General features: G+C 40.8%; 1 protein-coding gene and 1 long non-coding RNA gene across 2 annotated transcripts; both read left to right on the forward strand.

Annotated features, from left to right (window-relative positions):
• Window positions 1-5,138: 5,138 nt before the first annotated feature.
• Window positions 5,139-14,731, forward strand: LOC148127820 (uncharacterized). Its single transcript, XR_015740249.1, has 2 exons — window positions 5,139-5,470; window positions 12,469-14,731. It is a non-coding gene; the product is annotated as an uncharacterized LOC148127820 (long non-coding RNA).
• On the forward strand, window positions 5,466-7,975 carry KCNF1 (potassium voltage-gated channel modifier subfamily F member 1). Its single transcript, XM_026726522.2, has one exon. The coding sequence runs from the start codon at window positions 5,778-5,780 to the stop codon at window positions 7,239-7,241; it is 1,464 nt and encodes a 487-aa protein (XP_026582307.1). The 5' UTR covers window positions 5,466-5,777; the 3' UTR covers window positions 7,242-7,975.
• Window positions 14,732-22,322: the final 7,591 nt, after the last annotated feature.

A 22,322-nucleotide genomic window follows, 5' to 3' on the forward strand; every position in this document is an offset into this window, starting at 1 on the left:
CCACTACACCAAACTGGCTCTCAGCCCCAATTTACATTTTTCTTTATTTCTGGGCATAGCATATATCCCCACAAAGCACCAGCTCACTTTTATTTTTTCAAGAAATGTATACAGGAGCCGAATATTTTGCAGTAAATAAATACCAATGTTTACCAATAAATAAATAAACAAGCCTTTGTTACTGGAGGCTGCTTTAAAAACTGGTTTCTGGTTTGCTTTTTAAAAAAAATAAAATTAAACAACAAACATGTAATTTTGTGTTGGATAATGTAGGAACCTTTATAGATGCCATAGATAATGTTATAGGACCCCAATCTATCAGATGGACCTCTTTTTATTTTTTAAGAGCTGGGAAAACAGTGGACCCTACTTTTAAAACTTGACATCAAACCGTCATGTATCAATTATCTTTGCTAATTTCTCAATTCTGCATTTGGACATTGGTTTGAGTTTAAAAAATACATTGTGTGTAACTGGGGACTCTAGTGCACTTTATCTCACCAAACCCATACAATACATGATAAACCTCAACCTATACTCCAAAGTATCTGAAGGCAGGATAAGAACCAATGGATGGAAACTAAGAGGAGAGAGCCAACCTAAAATTAAGACTAAATTTCCTGACAGTTATCCTAGAACAATTAATCAGTGGAATAGCTTGCCTTCAGAAGCTGTGAATGTTTTTAAAGTTTTTAAAGTAGTGATTGGACAACCACTTGTCTGAAATGGTATAGGGTCTCCAGAAGTGACTTCATTAAAGCCATGGTCCATGTATTTAGTTATTGGTGACACTAAATGACAGAAACTGAGATTAAATTCAGTGGAATAAGCAGCTCTTTGATCAATTCAGAGGTGTCTGCAGAGTAGGATACAAAAAGTCAAGACGATGGCTTGACACTATCAAATTGCTGCTGTTTTTATGCACAACCCAGAGGTTTATCACTATGATGTGGTCACCATGCTTGACTTTTTTGACCATATATTTGTCTCTTGGCTGCTGAGAAGACGAAATAAGAGCCTCGATGGCACAGTGATTAGCGTGTTGTACTGCAGGCCACTTCTGCTGACTATCAGCTGCCTGCAATTTGACAATTCAAATCCCACCAGGCTCAAGGTTGACTGTGTTATGTATTAACATACATACCTGCAATTGGTTGGTCTGTGGCGGCGGGAGATTTGAAGAGCCATCACTGGATACAGCCACGAGCAGCCCAACTATAAAAAGGGCTGCCGTGGTTTCTTCGGCGCTCAGTCCTAGACAGAAGTAAAACAATTGACAATCATGCTGGTGTCCTGAGTTAACAACTTAACTGCAACTTAACAGCCTTAGCCTTCCATCTTTCTGAGGTTGGTAAAATGAGGACCCAGATTGTTGGGGGCAATAGGATGACTCTATAAAACTGCTTAAAGGGCTATAAAGTAGTATATAAGTCTAAGTGCTATTGCTATTGCAAATTTATATTCCAGTTATGCTCACTTGTTGGAAAGACAGTATATGAAGGAGTAAGCCAACAAGAAGGGACGAACACTTACCATATTGGGGAAGAAGAAAACAACAGCATTCATAATTTCAAAATCTCTTGATATATCTATCTCTCTATTTATGCCCATTATAGCTTTGTGAATAAATGTTTTTCCTCTCCAGATAAAATTATATGACTAAGAGGGAAGAATATTTTAAGATGTGTAAACCACATGTTTTGTGTTTTGGGGGGGGGGGTTGATTTAGGCAGTTATTTATAGGATCGTGGCTCAATTAATTATTTTGTTCAGAGCAGCCCACAAGTGACAGTAATTATCTTTCTAACAGGGTTTTTTTGTCCACTTGCAGTGTATACATCCTCATCTCGCTTGTGCAAAGAAGAGTGTGGGTATATGGGCATGGTGTTACTTATTTTGATTTGTTTGTTTTGATACCCTGGTACAGTAAGGACTTTGGAGAGTGTGTGGAGAAAACCAGAGGGTGAAAATACAAATGCATCCATGACAAGAGGAAAACAAGTGTGTGTATATGCGGACGATGGGCGACAGTGTCTCAGTGGGAAATAAAACAGCTCTTTAGATCAGGAACTTGGCTTCTGCCTTGTGAAGCATCTAAGTTATGTATCTATCCATCTCTGTGACTAGCAATGAGCAGGCAAGATTAGGCCTCCAGGAAAACTAAACAGGCTTAGTGGGGAAGAATCTGCCAGGATGATACAGATGGCATTTCTGAATCCTTTCCCTTTTCTGAGGGTGTCTTTTTCCTGTTTCTTCTGGAGTTTGAGCTGTCTTGGTGAAGTGTCCCAGAGTTGGTAATGGTTTGTTCTCTGAGCTTGTTGTTTAGTTTCTGAATGTTTTATCACCAGGCTAGGTAACAAATGAATAAGTGTCTTATCTCAGTTCTCTTCTGTTTTTAGTAGCAGTATCCCAGTAATAGAAAAGCAACCCATCCATGCCAAACTATACCATTTAGTTTCCCTCCCACCATGCAGGAACTTCCTCTAAAAACGCTGTCCTTGATTATCATGAGATCGTGGCCCTTCCCTCTATCTGAGTGCAGGCTTGGATGATGTGAGGGAGACAGCAAAAATAAAAATGCATCCGTTGTCCAGTAAAAGAATGCCCATGCCTTGGTTGGATCCATTATGTTTTCCTCTTTTGCCCCAAAGTGGTTAGTTTTTCATCTATCAACATTTGAGGAGAAAAAGAAGAACATTCCTCTACCTAATCATACAATGATCTCCCTTGTTCCTGAAGAGCATTTTGGAATAAATTCTGTTCTGTATTGCCTCATTAGCATTCTTGTAACCCCTCGTCCTGATTGGCCAGGACACACGGCATCGGATTGGCTGAGTGAGCCGTAGCGATTGGCCCGCTGCGAATCTCCCGCAATCGGTGGAAACCGATCGCGGGGGATTCAAAGCGGTATCATTGGCTGCGGCTGGCTAGGCGACTTCAATATAAGCCGCCACCGATCCGAGGGAGAGCCAAGCCAATCTCAGACTAAATAAAGAGCTTAAAAAGAGTCACTGAGTCTAGCGTCTCCTTTCTTCTGGCAATCGGCGAACATGACAAATTCAGTCTTCACTGATGGAAGGATTTTACAAGGGAAAACAATCAGGGGTGAGATTCTACTGGTTCGGACTGTAGTTCATGAACCAGAGCATCTGGTGATCATTTGGCCCTGCCCACCTGCCCCTGCCCTTTTCCTGTGCTTTATTTCCTTGTTTTTGAGCACAGCTGATTCGCGCGGCAGAGCAGTTTGCCGCGCATCAGCTGTTTTACTCACTGGAGCTGCAGCAGAAGGTAAGTATTATAGCGAAAAATGGTCTTTTCTAAATGCTGGAGGCACACACACACACTCTCAACCAAACCGGTTCTTACACTGTTTGAATCGCACCACTGAAACAATCTCTAGTCCTAGAATAAATTTGTGTCCCTTTTGATAATTCTTAGACTCTGCTGACTCTAAGAGTTGAAAACAAATAGCAGTTCCCTGTATTATCAGGCAGGGAACATAACAACCTCATGCGAAACATGTACGGAGACTTACCACAGTCTAAGCCAGCTCCCAAAATTATCCCTCCCTAAAACACAGCTTCACCCACATATTACTATGATGGTGCTATTCCGGATCACCTTAAATTTCTTCTCTATAATAACAGGAATTCACAATCAAACTTCTTATCCATTGCCACTCCTTTGAAAGGCATGTGGAGGAAACCTTGATTCGGTGTCCAACACAATGTTTCACAGAAAATCAGTTTTGTAACCATATCCAAACCCTTCTGAAGTCTTCTTTCCTCTTGCAGCAGTCTAGGCCAGAGGTCTGCACAAGGGTGCCATAATGGGAGATATACTTTGGGATCTCACATTGTGTGAAGCCTTGGTTTGTTTTAATTTGTTGAAAATGGTATAGTGCAATAGTCTATATAGAATGCTATATAAAAGTCTATATAAAATGTAAAACAGCAGACACGAACTGCTATTCATATAGTATATCTGGAGGTAAACATCACTGGAATTTAATGAGCTCTTAAGTTTTGCATTTTCTCAATCAATGTCATTGTTGAGATTTCATTATAAAGGCACATTTACTGTAAGTGCACAAATGTTATCACCAATTACTCGTAATTGAGCTAGAGATCAGTCTGTATGCATGCACACATAAGTTACATTTTTGGTTCATTGGATATAAACACAGATAGCCAAGAATGGATCATGTTCTTCTTTGAATTAACTACCCAAAACAAATTTTGAGTAGCAAAAATCAGTAGTCTGGTACCACCCTTTTTCTGATACATGTTTTTTTTTTAAATTAAAATGCATACATTTTCATGAGCTCATTTCATCGGTTATATAGATGTTTAGCAAAACAGATTTCTTAGAACCAGAAAAGAAACAGTTCAAATGCACTGCAAGGGATGTGAGAACTCACCTGGAGAACACAATACATTAAAATTGTGTCATACATGATAAGTGTAGCCTCCTGCAGCGTAATGATAGTTTGTGGGTTTTAAACAACTCCTCTCCATTCGACAATGATTCCAAGAGAAGCGAAGAGTGTCATCTTGGGACCTGTCAATTCTAACTGCATAAGTAAAGACCAGTGAAATTGCCCATTTAATTAAGGTATTGCAAATTAGTTCATCAAGGCGGTAAAATCAACATAAGGGAATTAGATCGTGCATGAGGCGAACTGAAGTTAGGATTGTGACTAGGCTCAAATGGTAGGTGATTGCTTTGCTCACACCAGGACACGGGGAAACGCTCTTCTCCCTTCCTTAAGATAGTCATTGTGCCTATGGACTGGCACTGGGGAAGGCATATTCATCCCCACCCCCCTCATTATGTCACATATAATAAGCAGTAATGTTTTCCTTTTAAACAGCCCTTCCTTCTCCAGCTTCAGTTTCTTTCAGCCTCGGAGATAAATGCCAGTCATTTAAGACCCTTCAATCTATCCGGATATTAGCCAGATCCGATTGTGTTTTTCCACAGATCTTGAAAGAAAAAGATCATGAAGTAGAAAACTGTGCCGTCGACGCGTTTCATTTGCAGTACAAAACGTGCTTTTGCTTTATTCCACCAGAAGAGGGTGGTATTTAAGAAAGAACTTTGCGTCAGCCTGGGATTCCTATTGTGCTTAAAAACAGGCGAGGGGGAAAACAACCACAACTTTTCTCCTTGGCACCTTGCTAGACCTTGCCTGGAGCAGATGGTGAAAAACACCCAAAGTCCTTCATTACAAAAGGAATGCAACAGATTTTTCCCTTTGGAAGCTGGGAAGCCACGAGATCCGCAAAAGCTGCCAGGGGAACTTAAGGTTGTTTTCCTCTCTCTCTCCCTCTCTTTCTGTGCCAGAGCTGTCCTGTGTGGGTACTTTTTATTCTTCAGGAATACAGCATTTTCTCTAGCAAGGATGATCTGCTTCTGATGGGGAATCCATGGCCCTTTGGAAAAAGACAGAGCAATTACCCAACACTGGGTGAGTTTCCTTAAGCATTTTTTTTCTCTGCGTGGAAATTTTGTCAGGACCATTCAAATAAATGTGCTCTGGCTCCAAAGCAGCCGGATGATCTGTCTCTTTACCGAAGCTTTGTCGCACGCTTTCGCAAGGCTTCGCACCCTGCAGATAGATTTGGGTCCCCTTTCCTAGCCCTGCTGAAAGTTGTTGGACTTCAGATTGGCTAAGACGCTGCGAGTGCCGGCTTTTTGCAGAATTACTCAAGGTTTGTCCAAGGGAAGAAGCTGTTAGAAACACAGCTGCAATATATTTTTTTTTAAAAATAAAAATGACCGAGGATGTTAGTTTGCAAGAGCTGGACAGCGACAGGTCGGAAAAGAGTGAAGAGACGAAGATTATTGTTAATGTTGGAGGAGTAAGGCAGGTGCTATACGGGGATCACCTGAACCTGTATCCTGACACAAGGCTGGCAGAACTTGTGAACTGTTTATCAGGCGGTTACGATAGGATTTTTTCACTTTGTGATGACTACGATCCTGGGATAAGAGAGTTTTACTTTGACAGAGATCCAGATGCTTTCAAATGCATCATCGAGGTTTATGATTTTGGGGAGGTTCACATGAAGAAAGGCATCTGTCCCATTTGTTTCAAAAATGAAATGGAATTTTGGAAAGTGGACCTGAACTTCCTGGATGATTGCTGCAAAGCACATCTGAGTGAAAAAAAGGAAGAGCTAGAAGAGATTGCCCGTCGGGTCCAGTTGATCTTGGATGACTTGGGAATGGACTCTTCCGAAAACAGCTGGGCCAAGTGCAAAAAATGTATCTGGAAATTCCTGGAAAAACCTGAATCATCCTACCCAGCTCGAGTTACAGCCGTCACATCTTTTCTACTCATCTTGACCTCGTCTGTAGTGATGTGTGTGGGAACCATCCCAGAGCTGCAGGTGCTGGACTCTGAAGGCAAATCAGTAGAGCACCCAGTTCTGGATAAGATTGAGACCGCTTGTATTGTCTGGTTTACTCTTGAGTATGTCCTCAGGCTCATCTCTTCTCCTAATAAGTTGCACTTTGCTCTTTCTTTCATGAACATCATTGACGTTTTTGCAATCCTTCCTTTCTACATCAGCCTCATCCTGACCCATTTGGGCACCAAATTGATGGAATTAACCAATGTACAGCAAGCGGTCCAAGCCCTTCGGATCATGAGGGTGGCCAGGATTTTTAAACTGGCACGCCACTCCTCGGGACTACAGACACTGACCTATGCGCTTAAGAGGAGCTTTAAGGAACTGGGGCTTCTCCTGATGTATCTAGCCGTTGGGATCTTTATGTTTTCTGCCCTGGGTTACACAGTGGAGCAAAGTCATTCTGAAACCTTGTTTAAGAGCATCCCTCAGTCCTTTTGGTGGGCAATCATCACCATGACCACCGTGGGTTATGGAGACATCTACCCAAAGACAATGCTGGGGAAACTCAATGCGGCTATCAGTTTCCTTTGTGGGGTCATAGCCATTGCCTTGCCCATCCACCCCATCATTAACAACTTTGTGCGATACTACAACAAGCAGAGAGTGCTAGAGACAGCTACCAAGCATGAGTTGGAACTGATGGAGCTCAATGCAGGGGATCAGAAAGGCAGCGGCTCCCAAGATAAACCAGCACACCTTCTGGGGGATGGAAACAAACATTCCCGATGGAGCAGTCACCAGAAATTCTCTCACAGTGACACTTTCATTCACCTCCTGTCAGATGACAACTATTACCGAACCAGGCTTCAGAGTTGCAAGTAGTCTGAAGTCTGGAATAAAAGAGAAAGAATAGAGAGGACTTCCTTTGAAGTCAGACTTTTTTTTTCTCCCACAGGCTTAGAACATACAAATATATCAGCGTCTCCACTTTCTTTTGGTAAATCATGGATTAGAGAAACGGAAGAGTGCAGAGAATGTATAGCCTACCCTGCTGATGCAGACTGCCACTTCAGAAGCCAAAAAGAGAAATAAAAATAAAGATCTGTGAGTCTCTTGGGCCAGTTTCATGTTTCATGATTGCTAATACAACCGTATAAAATCTCAAAAGATGTTCTGCATAATAGTAAAAGCGAAAGCACATGAACTGGTCAAAGATCTCTCTGAGTTGCTTCATGGAAAAGTCATTTCAACATTGCTGAAAACTTGGTATGTACAGCACAAATGCAACCTAAGATTTTTACAAGTGAAATCCAGTTGAATATGTAATACTCTGAGAAATGTGTTTTTAAAAACCTGTAAGATTTGGTGATACAGAACTTCCCTTTTTAGCAAAGAAAAAAGATTGCTCCTGAAAGAACTATAATAAAATAATATTTATGCCAAATAAGATGATCTTCATTGGATATGTTTTTCTTGTTATGATTTCAGTTCCTTGTAGGAAAGTTCCTACTTTAAAACCTTACACCAGCCTTTAACCCTTTTATAACTAATACTGACATTCATTTGCCTTCAGTCTTGCCATACAGGAAAAATAAAAGCGATCAAAGGAAAACTTGTCACAACAGCATGTATTCTATTTATAGCGGTAAGATGTTTGTGCGGTTTCTAGCAATACAGCATTTGATTTCTTAACAAGGGGACAAATCTCTCATGTAGCCTAGGTTCTGAAGGATGCCTATACAGCTTGGAGAATGTATACAGTGATATCTATGGATGTAGCCAAATATAATCAAACAAAACATTTGATAAACCGACACACTGTATGTATGTATGTATGTATGTATGTATGTATATGTGTGTATATATATATATATGTATATATATATATATGGATGATGGCTTGATGTTTTTATGTTTTGTTTGTCTATGTTTGTCTCAAAAACCAATAAAAATTTAAAAAATTTTTTTTTGATAAAACTAAGGGACTTTAAATGGCCAGAGCCATTTATTTCTGGATGGGGTGGCTTTATTGTGCTTAGAATTTCATGGTACAATTCAACCCCAAAGTGTGATTGATAGTTTACATTTCAAGAGTGGCAGAAGAGAACTGAGTAACTGAAATTCTGGCAATATCAAAAAAAGTGCCCTAAATAGGTAGATTTAAGCCGCTGTCCCACCCACCCACTCCGCTAAACAGAATTGCTACAGTTGTGATGAAATTTATTGGAACTGGAGTTTGATATCGAAAACATATATTTCACTCACCAGCACTGCTTAGTTTTACAAGTCATGTGATAAGAATGCCTTGGATCCTTTTCTTATGTGAAGACTGTTGACATGTTTTCTGAGAAGTTCAGTCACATTGCCCAATGCTGAATAGCTGAGGCAAATAGAAAACAATGACAAACTTTTAATTTTGTAACACCCTTTTGACAGATGTCATAAGAGGAATGCAAATGTCCTCTGCCACTGTACTTGCTCTCTTGTGTTCATTTCTGATCCATCAAATTGGAGGGTAATTTTTTCAAAAAAAAAATCCTCGTGCTTCTACTTTCTTCTATGACTCGGAAGATCTCAGTAAGATGGCGTGCTATTTGTGGGACAAGTAGAAAAGGGTATGAGGCAATATTTAAACCCCTCAATTTTTTTAAAAAAACCAATCTTAATAGATTGTATGAAGAGCAAACGAAGTTGCATAGAAGGTGTTCTCTCTTTTTCTAGTCTGATATCCACCCCACAAGATCAATAGAAGCAGAAGCAGTGATTCAGCAAAGAACATCTCACTTTAGACTCGTGACCAAGTGGGATTTTGAATCATAGTCTTAGGCAATGGTGGGATTCAAATATTTTTACTACTGGTTCTGTGGGCATGGCTTGGTGGGCCTGGCGTGGCTTGGTGGGCCTGGCTGGGGACGGTTACTACAAAAACCCATTCCCTCCCCACCCCACTAACCTGCTTTCCAGCTCCATTCTCCTGTGCAGGGAAACCAAAGAAGACCCAGCCGATCAGCTGGGACTCAGGAGGCAGAGAATAGATGGGGGCGGAGCCAATCAGAAGCGGTATTTGCCAGTTCTCTGAACTACTCAAAATCTCTGCTACCGGTTCTCCAGAACTGGTCAGAACCTGCTGAACACCACTCTGGTCTTAGGGTTGCTAGATATCCCCCCCCCAAACATTGAATAATTGTTATATTTGGAAACAAATAATTTACCACCAACTCAGAAACAGAAAATAGATTCTTGTGGATGGGGATAAAGATGTAAAGTAAATTGTAAGTAAAAGGATTTGGAATTCTCCAAATGCCCAAATACAAGTGCTAAATAAAATTGCCAACTAAATATTACTGCAGCCTTTAGTACAATTACTCTCATTTATAGCATTAAATTCATCTGGTAATGATTCCTTTTATTACAAGTAATTAATTCTTTAGTTAGAGGCCTGAGTAAGAAGCAACACATACGTTTCACCACTCCAGAAACACACTAGGAAGGTACAGGACTCTTCTAAAATAAAAGGACTCCTGTGCCATGTTTCTCGGGGCTTGGCCATGACAGAAAATAGCATCCAAACTAGACCTAGTGGCAGATCTAGGTCCCTCACAACTCAGTCCAAATTCATCTCCACAAAAATCTAGAAACCTCTTCACCATAACAACAACCATAACAGCTGTCAGCTATACCAGGTAAACTAGACAGGAAACATGACCAGATAAGTTAATTCTACTTTTTTGTGAAGCTATATGAAGAGAATCTTGCAAGCCTGAAAGTATCGTTTTCCTACTATCCCCTTTACAGTCCAATAACTTAGGGGAGATCTCCTGTGCTTCTTGTTTTGCCCACTATGCAACTGTGGGTTGTGTTGCCTCTTATCTGACCATTCCCTGGACAGCATCTTTTTGCCTAATATTCCACGGTCATTACATCAACAGAGGCTGTGTGCGTGGCCAAGGGGCACTTTCCCCTTTTTTTTACTCCCTTCTCCACTTGTTGGCTACACAACTGGCATTGGTAGAGCATCGATTAATTATTTACTTTTCAAATTCACACCCAGATTTGAAAGCCAAGAAAGTCAAGCCCGCTGTTCCTAGCTGATTAGCAATTGTAGTCTAAGGCATCTGCTGCTTCGTCTTGGTTATTCATAAAGTCTTCCTTCATAGTTGTAATGCTGGATTTTGACTAAGGTGGCCCAGATTCAAGTCCACCTTCAACATGTAAGTTCACCAGGTGATCTTTAGGCCAGTCACTCCATCACAATCCAGTCTAACTTAGAGGGTTGTCACTGTGGGATAATGGATGGAACCGGTCCACCACTAGAGGAAACAAGTTGGAAATTTATCACCAAACAACCTTGCCTTGAAGTATTCATTCAGTTGTTGGAACATAAACAGCAGTTTATAGTTTGTCTTGGAATAAAGATCTTGAGCTTCCCACGCTTATTCTGTTTCTCCAAACAATGAGAAATTCAAGAGATACAGCACTTACTGAGATCTTGCATAGCATTCGAAAGAAAGCAGCTGACTTTTTATGATTTTATAAATTTATAAAAAAAACATTGATTCAACACTGATTGATCGATGACCAGAGCCCACTTCTTCCGTTTCAAGTCCTGGAAGAAAGAGTTACTCCTCCAGATGCCTCTCTCAATTTTCTGTAGCTTTTTCCTTCTCTATTTTGTAAAAAGAACAGTCAACTGTAGCCCAGTGAGACAAATGCCTCATCTCCCTTCTTTCATATGATGGGAGAAGATTTACAGGTAAAAGAGATGGCTACACCAGTCCAGCCAAGACTGGAAATTATATTTAAATATAATGTGAATTGACTGGAAACAACTTCAGACCCACAAATCCCTATTTCTGCAATCCAAACATGCTGGAAAAAAGGCTCATACTTCTTTCCCTCTGCCCAGCTTTTCCACCAGCTTTTTGTCTTGTGGACAACAGTTCTACCGCGTTGCATAAATGTTAACTCTGGACTGAATCAAGAGATAGCTGTGTGATCATGTGAGTGGCAGGACCCTACAATATCCCTGGATCCCCAAAATTAAACAAAAATGCATTAACATAAAGTGCATTAATATTAGAACTAAAAAAATAAATAAAAGGAAGACAGAATATTGCCATACGTGGAATAGATTTTACCAATGGTTGGACTGGAGAGGTAGGGGTCGGAACATAAAATAACTAGGTTAAGCAGGCTCAGAATGTGACATTATATATGTACCAAAATGAGTATAAAAACAACTGTACAAAACTAGCAATGTATAAATAGTATGTATGTTATCTGTCTTTTATTTCAGGATGTATGGAGGAGGAAAACACCAGGAAGGGCACATTGTGCTCGATATTTATATATGTAAATTAATATATATGTGTGTATGTATGTATATATATATACACACACACACATATGCATACATACACACACACACACACACGCTGTACATACATTAGAAGTGGCAGAGATCTTGAAAGATCTTAGACTTTTTCATAGCAGTTTACAAGATTTAGGACATTTTTCATGTATTTTTTGGCTCCCTCACCTGATAATCCATAGTTCCTGTGGCTTCTTGCCTAAACCTGGCAGGGGAAATCAACTGTCCAGGTAGAAGCGGGAATGTGGGAGGAGTGGATTTGTTCTACCTATCTTTCAACAATTTCATTGGTGCTACTTGCCGCAAGTGGACTCCAGGCAAAAAGCTTGCTCAGGAGTCCACAACCTATAGTGGACTATTCCATTTATAAATCCTCTCACCTCCATTTTCTTTCCTCTCAGTTCTTTTCCTGGCTTGTTTTTTTTTCCCCTACTGTCTCCCTTCTTTCCATTCATGGTGTTTGGTTTCTGCTTCGCCCTTCCATCATCACTTTTCTCCAGCTATTTTCTATCTCTTACTGTTTAAAAAGGGAAGTTGTGTGCTGCAACCAATGGAACCAACTTGCCTTCTGAAGTTGTGGGAGTTTCATCACTTGAGACTTTCAAGAAGAGATTGGACTGCCATTTGTCAGAAATGGTGTAGGGTCTCCTGCTTGAGTTGGGGGGGGTTGGACTAGATGATCTACAAGGTCCCTTCCTACTCTGTTAATCTGAAATCTGTAACCATTACACCCAACAGCATTTTCATCCCTCCAGAAGATGAGAGGAGAGGAGGTGTGGGGAGCTGAAGACAAGGTCTCTCTTGGTACTGATTGAGGCGAAATCATGGACCTCCATCTAGTGATCTGTGGCACTTCATAAATTTTCAAGTGAAGTTTATTTTTCTCAAAATGCTGACGTTGGTTCAGTGCCACAGAATCAGCTTATCTGCTCGCAGAAGCATTATGGAAAAGCAACGTTAAGGAGTCCCATTTTAGGAAGTTCATTATGGAACCACCTCACGTCAGTAAAGAGGATTACAATCTCTCTTCACATGCCACTGTTTCATTTCATCCTTCTGATTTGCCATATCCGTTCTCATCGTGAGAGGAGCGTGCTCTTCATCTGACCCCTTCAATTTGTATTCTTTCATTTGAAAATACTAATGCTTTACAATTGGACTCAAAGCAATCAGGGTGACATTTTTATGGAAATGAGTTTAAAATGAAGATGAATTCAGGATTTGTGTGGGAGAAGAGTAATGCTCTGCCGGTTTATATCACACTAAGATATTTACAAGGAAAATGAAACATGCAATCTTATGCATGTTATATTATCTGATGGAACCTCCGTAGAACTCAGGCAAGCTGTATTGGATGATCATTTGGGTCCTAGATTACTTTCTCTAGTAAATATACTACAATGTCCGTTTGGCCTCAGCAATGCAGCTTCGTGGGGAGAAGATTTCCCCCAGATCAAGTGGCAACTACTGTATGGTAGGACAGCCATCATAAAACAGAATCTTTTATATTTGTTCCATTTTACTGTTTTGGTTTAAGAAGCCACAATATAATATGCTTTCTAAACCAACAGAAAAAAACCCCTTTTTATGAAAGGAAACACATACATTTTTAAGCTCAAATACTGTATAAATATTCGTTGTTGGGTTCAGGATTCATGCCGAGACTGGTAACTGCATTTTGTAGAGAGATTTCCCCCAGGGTTATGCTTTTATCTTCAAAGTATTGAATTAGCATAGTTATTCAATAGCATGAGGATGGATGGGATGTAAGTCTACTGTAGGAAGGCAGACACCTTCCCTCTCTCAAAATGTTTGGACAAGCGAATGTCCTATTCATGTCTTCTAGAAGTCTCTCTTAATTCTAAGTTAAAGTCAGTTTGATTGCAAAGCTGTTCTACTACCCGGATCAGTGTGCATGTCAACCAATCAGTCAGAATAGAGCTGGAAGGGACCAGGGAGGTCTTTTAGTCCAACCCTCTGCTCAAGCAGGAGACCCTATATCAGGGCTGTCAAACTTGTGGCTTGTGGACCAGATGTGTCAGAGGTGGGTATTCAGCAGATTCTGACCAGTTCTGGAGAACCAGCAGCTGAAACTTTGAGTAGTTTGGAGAACCGGCAAATACCACCTCTGACTGGCCCCACCCCCATCTATTCCCTGCCTCCTGAGTCTCAGCTGATTGGCTGTGTCTTCTTTTGTTGCCCTGCACAGGAGAACGGAGCTGGAAAGCAGGTTAGTGGGGTGGGGAGGGAATGGGGATTTTGCAGTAACCTTCCTCCAGGAGTGGGGAGGGAATGGAGATGTTGTAGTATTCTTCCCCTGCCATGGTCACCAAGCTGTGCCCACCAAGCCGTGCCACGCCCACCAAGCCACACCCGCAGAACTGGTAGTTAAAAAAATTGAATCACACCACTGGGCTACATCTCACGCTGGCCACGCCCACACCTGGTTCAGCAAAGGGGAAAAAAGTCACGACAAGCCACAGGACGCCATCGTGACTATACAAGTTTGACACCCCTGCCCTGTATCATTTCAGATAGGTGGCTGTCCAGTCTCTTCTTAAATCTTCCAGTGATGTATCACCCACAACTTTTGAAGGCCAGCTGTTCCACTGGTTAATTGTCCTCACTGTTAGAAAGTTTCTCCTTAATTCCAGGTTGCTTCTCTCCTTGATCACTTTCCATTCATTATTTTTTGTCTTACCTTCTAGTACTTTGGAAATTAATTTGACAGCCCCCACCTTCTTTGTGGCAGCCCCTCAAATAGTGTAATACTACTATCATGTCACCCCTGGTTCTTCTTTTCTCTAGAATAGACATACCCAAATCCTACGACCATTGCTCATTGTTCATTTTAGTCTCCAAGTCTTTAATCAGTTGCTCCTCTTTGCACTTTTTCCAAAGTCACAGCATCTTTTTTGTAATGTGGTGACAAAAATTGGACGCAGTATTCCAGGTGTGGTCTTACAAAGGATTTATAAAGTAGTACTAATACTTCATGTGATTTTGGTTCTATGCCTCTGTTTGTGCAACCAAGAATTGTATTAGCTTTTTTGGCTACTGCCATACACTGATGGTTCATATTTAATTGATCATCCACTAGGACTCCAAGGTCCCTGAATTTGAAATATATAGAAGAAACACATAGAGAAAGCTCGTAGCTCTAATAAGATCAAAACAAGTAAGGACAAGAAAAGATCTACAGCAGTCAAGTTACAGTAGGCAAAGTGAGACATAGCGGTACAATCAACAGCAAAAAGACAGAAAGGTGAGATGCTTGCAACTGGTCCTCAGATCTACTGAGGAACTGAATCCAAGGCTGTATCTCCAAGCTGAGAGCTACCATCCTCTCTCTGGATAACATGATGAACATAGTGAACTTCATCCTGATCAGAATCTTGTCCAGAAGCAAAACATGGGGTGAAATCTGGACCAAATGTGGCTTACGAAAATAGTCAGGGTACCATATTGAACTCTTCAAAATATAAAAACCTTATCACCAATATTAATGTGAAAGCAAGGAGAATGTCAATCCAGTCCAGTCCAGTCCAATCCAGCTGAGTCCAGTTTAATGCAATGCAATGCAATGCAACCCAATCCAACCCAACCCAATCATTTTATCAAATAAATTCAATTTTAATGTTAGCTAGTGTTATTTGCAATTTTAATAAAGTAAAAGCAAGCGCGTTTTATTTTGAGCCCACTTTATTTTGAGACTTGTGCCCCCTACCAGGACATTCAAAATCCAATTCTCAGACATTTAAAAATGCCATATTCATGAATGAAGGCAAATAGACGTGTCCCAGGATAATGTTGCAAGATATAATCTGGGCCAGTCACCAGGAGCTCAGCAGACAAAACCTTTGGTCCCAACAACCGGCTCAGATTGGTTCCTGCAAAGTCATTCCTCATTGTTATCATGCCTAGGAGCGAGAATAGATGACATCTGCCACTGTAGCACAACTAACATTAAAAAAAAAAAAATCACCGATCTCCCTATGGCAGATGGTGTTGTAGCTCAGTGGTAAAGAGCATGCTGTGTTTTCGGCAAATCTCAAGATTTCATCCTTGGCACCTGAAGTTTAGAAAGACAATAGCTAGGGGGCGTTGAGAAAGATGAGACACCAGAGAAATGTGGCTAATCAAAATAGAAAAAACATGGACCAATGAGCCGGCTCAGTAGAATTCATTAGTACATGAAAGTGCCAAAAGCTGAGTTTGGGCCATGTTCTAATGACATCACTATGTTCTACAGATGAACCATCCTGTTGATAGATTCCTTGGCTGGTATGGGAACAAAGCACAAACAACCCCTGCCAATGGAGTTTCTTTATGTCTACTTCTGGTCATCATAAGCATTGCAGCACACACACCATTTCCAGCCTCTCAGCTGCAAAAGGAGATTTTTCTTAGGAGAGTTATGCCAACAAATCAACCAATGGCTTTTCAGTCTCCAGGGCTTTTCCAAGTAGTTATTTGCACAGGGTAAGAGAAGCTAATCCCCCAATGTGGAAAGGGGGAAAGTTTACCTTACAAGCAAATTCATTACTCCTGGGTGCCATTTTCCAGACTTGCTTCTCTCCCATTCTTCTACTGTCAGCAAAAGAAACAGAGATCATTTTGGCTTTGCAAATTTGTTCAGTTGACCAAAAAAAGGCAGCTTATGAAGAGAGGCAAGCTTCCAGGATGAACTGAGCCAGTCTTCAAGATTTTAAAGCTTTCCCATCTTCCCAAGCATTGTAAGCCAGGTGATTCTCCCACCTCAGTCTCACGGTGAATAAGATGGAACAACAGAATTAGAAAGGAACATACTGTATGACAGCCAATTTTCATTTTGCCATTTGTGTCTGTGCCTTTCCATGGCCTCAGCTCTGAGTCATACATGGCTTCTCAGGTGAGAATGCCACTATACACTCGTTTTCTTATATTTTCAAGAGGTGAGTGCATGGAAGACATTTCTTCATTTCTTACAACATTTGTCTAGCTAATTTCCATTAGAGGAAACCATATTTTCCAGAATCCACCAACCATACTATTTCCAAACTTTTAAAAAGGATGTAAGAATTAGAGTTTTAAATTTAGTTGGGACTCAGGAATATATATATACACATACATACATACATACATACATACATACATACATACATACATACATACATAAGGTACACACAGACATTTCTGGGATATTGGTTTCATTTTTGCTCAAGCTGTTTTTGAAGACTTGGATCAAAATTCATTTGAGCATAGACAATAATATTGTCTTATCACTGCTATTTATAAATTACAATATAACACGGTTTTGGGCTGTGAGACTGGTGGCTTAGTGCCCAGTGCAGACCTAATACTGGAAGTATTTTCTTCATGGGATTTTAAACATTCTACCCAAAAGTCTTGTGGTATCTTTCAAATTAGCTGAAGCTTTTTTGAATTAGTTTGCTTCATCTGATGCATGAAGTTTATGTCTTACATAAAGTGTTTTAGTGATTTTTTTTGTGGGAAAAGCCAATTATAGCTACTCTTTCTCCTCTTTTTCTCGCACATATAAATGGTGCTATTTGGTAATACTTTCTATCCAATTGTAAGTATGTAAATGGTGTTTTGTTTTTTTAAATTATCTGGCTCATTAATCTCTGTCATTATCCAACTACTACTAAGAGTTACCAGGAGCAAAGATTCAGCGCAAATACTGCAACAGTGTCAGTAACTAAGACAGTCCTAAAAAAGTGTTCTGTGATTTCTTTCCATATCTAAATGTATTACATCACCATTTGGAACACAATAGCAACGGCAAAAGAAGAATATATGAATAATGTTGATATCAAAAAAGCATTATCATACTTGATCTCATCACTCCCACACCTCAACTTAAGAATGTTTCCTTGGTCCTTGAAAATACAATCCAAGACCTGTCTATGTGGTTCAAAATCTCACACTTGTTCCAAAATAGAGTACAAATTACTACTGGCAAAACACTCTTTGTGGGATGGACAGAGAAGAATGACAGAGGAACAGCCTGAATGTTATGCAGATCCCTAAGGATAATATCTGTATCTCTGTCTTATTGGTCCACTGTTTTGTTCATTCTTGGGAGAGATTACTCAAATGAAACAAACAAAATGTTACAAAGTTAATGACATTTATGTAGTTACTTACCAAGCACATCTAAATATTATTACAAGAGCTGCAGTGCTACAGTGGTTAGAGTGCAGTACTGCAGGCTTCTTCTGCTGACTGCCAGCTGCCTGCAATTTGCCAGTTCGAGTCTCACTGTCTCAAGGTTGACTCAGCCTTCCATCCTTTCAAGGTGGGTAAAATGAGGACCCAGCTTGTTGGGGAAAATATGCTGACTCTATAAACGGCTTAGAAAGGGCTGTGGAAAGCACTGTGAAGCGGTATATAAGTCTAAGTGCTATTGCTATTATATTATTATTAAATATTATTAAAGTAACCAACTTTAATAATATTTAATAATAATACAATAGCGATAAATAAATAAATACATAAATAACCAATGAGCTTAAATGGATTCCGGAGGATGGTAGAGGACAGGAAGGCCTGGAGGAACGTTGTCCATGGGGTCGCGATGGGTCGGAGATGACTTCACAATTGACAACAACAATAACAACAAAGTAACCAAAATATCCTTACAATCCCCAAAGCATATCACAATTTTGGAACACCCCTAATGAAATTGAAAGTTGAAACATTTGACCCACCCTACGTTCGTCCTTTTATTCCTGATCGGATGATAGTGATAAATGTAGAGTTTTGAGAAGCAGACAAATCCATGGAGAATGAAGCTATCGCTGCCTGTTAGACCATCTTCAAAGGCAGCTTACTCTACTGTGCTCTTGTCGTCTCTTTGCAAATTTCCAAAATGCCCATTGTTGGAACTATGCAACCTCAACAGATACAGACACTGATTAACGGAACAGATCCTACTCATATATCTCTATTAGGGCTGTTTGGCTAATGTCCTTATTTTTTAAACTAGTACAAGAAATCCTCTGAAAATATAACGAAAGCTGTAGCACTGTCCTCAGGGAGGGATTATGCTTCACAGTGCTTCTAAAAACACTAAAATTACATCAATACGTCACCTATTTTCTTAATAAAACATTTCTATTTCATTAAACTTTCTAATTAAAAAATGGCATTAAATAGGCTTTGGAGTTGACGGGTTTATTAATATACACAGCTTGATAGCAAAGATTGTTTTTCTTCTGTCAGTGCAATGATGGCATTCCAAGTACCTCTGTCTGAAATCATGTGGAAATCTTTCTTACTATTACTTAACAACACTGGAAGGTATTCTTTTCCTGTTGTTTTTTTTTTAATCAGGGCAACACAATGAGTCAAGCCTAGATGGAGAAAGAACAGCTTTCTAAATTACGAATACATGAGGGTTCAGTTTATTTATTTATTATACAGGTAGTCCTCGACTTAAGATCACAATTGAGCCCAACATTTCTGTTGTTAAGCAAGACATTTGTTAAATGAGCTTTGTCCTATTTTACTCAGGAAGGCAAAAAACAGAGCCGGGGGGAGCAGGGGGCCACAACAGGATGCTACACCCCACCTCCCATGTCCGTTTTTTGCCTCCTGGGCCTCAGGGAAGCCTCCTGGGTGAAGCAGTAAGACAGCGAGGGGAATCCCGGCACAGCTAAACGTTGGAACAGCTGATCGTCTGGAGGGGAAAAAAAAGAAATACCGTAAGGAATGACTGGGCAGGGGAGAATGCAGTCAGCGGTGTTGGGCATGCACACAATGTCCCTCATGCACAATTAGGACTGACTGGGAGGGGAGGGGAGGGGCAGGGCAGGCAGAGAGGGGCAGGGCCAGCCAGGGCCACGATTTGCCAGTTCTCTGAACTGCACAGAATCATAACAAATGGTTCTGTCGAACCAGTCTGAACCAGTAGGAACCCGCCCCTGTGCTTATTCCAATAAGGCCCCAACCATTGGGCTGATTCCAGTGGGGTGATATGATCTAGTGGGTAACCATATCCTACAGCCAAACCATGTAAAGCTTCATAGGATTAATACCAATACCTTAAATTGCCCTTCAGAAGCTAATTGGCAATAAATAACAGGCCCTGAACCAGAGATCTCATGGGTACCCAGTCATGATTGCCAATGTATCTGCATTTTGTATCGGCTTTCTGGATGCTTTCTAAAGGCATATTCGCATACAGTTGGATGTAATCTAGTTGGATGGCAACAAGAACAGGGCCTGGTTGGAAAATCAATAAAATTTGTTCAAAAAAAAAAAAAAAAAAAAGAACAGGGCCTGGTAATGGCTCAGAGTGAAATTCCCAGTTTTACACAGGTCTCCTGGTCAGACCAATTGTTAAACCCTGAATGTGTCTGCTCTATGAGTTAGACATTTTGCTCAGCTTTAGAGCTACCGATCAAAGCGGGCAAATCAAATATAGGAAACAGACTCAAGCAATATAATATTTAAAATTAAAACACCAAAATGATGGTCTAAATAAACCAATCAAACATGGCCTGGTGTGCCAACGATAGTAATCAAGGTGCCAGGTTGATCTGACTAGAAAAAAGCATCCTCTCCACTCAATTTTTACTTATTTCCATCTGGTGTCATGGTCGTACAAGAGGAGAACGAAAAGGTATTAGTGTCTCAGCTTTTAATCAGTCCAACCTTCTGAATAAGATGGCGATCCCATTGTTTACTTGATAGCAAAAGAATAATGCCACCCCTTTCCCCCTCACAAAATCAATACAGACTGTGCTAACTTAGATTTTAAAAGTGATATGGGAGATGTCTCCAAATCAATGTTACATCCGGATCCCTATCATGGGCTGAATTTCTACATTCATTGAAGGTATGTATGTGATGTTATCCAAATGTTGTCTATTTATATCATAAAGGTGGGAAGCTCTATTCATCGGAAGGTGCAAATCCAACACCTGCAACTCATTTCAGCAGCCCCAGGTGGAAATGTATTTTCAGGTGGCTCATTTTTCAGTACACCTGGACATCAAGGAGAAGATTTGCTCCTACTGATTTCAGCGTCCATCTCAGTCAATAGCCGCTCTGTTTAGGAGCACAGCATGCCCGACTTGAGTCGTTTCCAGTTCCAGGCACCAAAACTAATTTACAATGTTTTTAATTGCTTTCTTTCAGTCCCTCCGTTGGCATCCTACTCTGTACTTCAGTCCTGGTGTTTGACATTTGAGTTTCTGAAAATTAAGGCAGCACTCAATACACAATACTGTTTTATCCCATCACTGTGACAAGTCATAAATTAAGCCTGCTACTCATGATTGATTTCTTTCCTCCAAACTTTCCATCATTGCCAATAATTAGCATTTGTTCTTTTTTTCTCCACATTGTTCGCTCTTTCTTAGTCTCCCCAATCCTTAATGCTTTCTTTAAAACTGCTATATTTATTTTTGCAGGCTGGAAGAACTTTAGCCTTTCTTGGACTGAAGGCCGAGTACTGCAGCCTTCTCCCATTTCCTTGAAGGACATTCTAGCTAAGGATTATGGAAGAAGTAATCCTGCACATATAGAGGGGTCATATATGGAATGCAAACATCTAGATCAGGTGTGTCAAACTTCATTGAGGGCCTCATCAGGGTTGTGTTTGACCTTGGGGGAAGGGTCGGGGGTGGTATTCAGCAGGTTCTGACCAGTTCTGGAGAACCGGTAGCGGAAATTTTGAGTAGTTCGGAGAACCGGCAAATACTATCTCTGACTGGAGATTTTACACTATCCTTCCCCTGCTACGCACACCAAGCCACGCCCACAGAACCAATAGTAAAAAAAAAAATTGAATCTCACCACTGGGCAGGGTGGGCATGGCCAGCTTGACATCACTCGTGTCGGGGTGCCTGTGGAGGCCCGAGTGCTCTGCCAGCAAAAACGGGGGTTTGGGAGGCTGCGATGGCCTCCTACAACCCTCTGCCAGAGAAAACAGAACTCATGTGTGGCCCTCCTGAGCTCCATTTTTGCTGGCAGAGGATTGCAGGAGGCTGTTGCAGCCTCCCAAACTCCGTTTTCATTGGCAGAGGCACCACAGGCCAGTCCTTCATTGTTTCCAGGGCAGCCCTGTGGGCCAAATCTAAGCACCCCACAGCCCAGATCTGGCCTGCGGGCCTTGAGTTTGACACCCCTGATCTAAATTATATTAAACAGGACCAAGGAATTTTCTGTATCTCTTTGCTGTGATCCAGTGGGATCCAGTAGACCAGTGGTGTCAAACTCGCATCATTATGGCACCATCACATGATGTATCACAACTTTTTTCCTCTTTGCTAAACTGGGCGTGAGCGTGGACAGCGTGTGACACATCTGCTGCGAGTTTGACAGCCCTTACAGCCCTGATTTGATAGCCTTTACCATTTTAGATCATCTATGGTCCAGAAGTGTCCTTTGTCCTCTACACTACCCAAACTACACTTTTCTTAACAATACAAATGGTCTTGATCTGAAGCACCTGGTAGCAGTCCTGGTTCTACAACATACACAATTGGACCAATGGGGGAGTCGGGAAGTTCTATGCTATGGGTACAGCAGAAAGACATCCATAGGCCTGGTATTGTAAATCAGTGCTTCTCAACCTTGGC

This window comes from Pseudonaja textilis, chromosome 1 (genome assembly GCF_049901715.1).
Source record: "Pseudonaja textilis isolate UNSWEBS1 chromosome 1, rPseTex1.2, whole genome shotgun sequence".
NCBI lineage: Eukaryota > Metazoa > Chordata > Lepidosauria > Squamata > Elapidae > Pseudonaja > Pseudonaja textilis.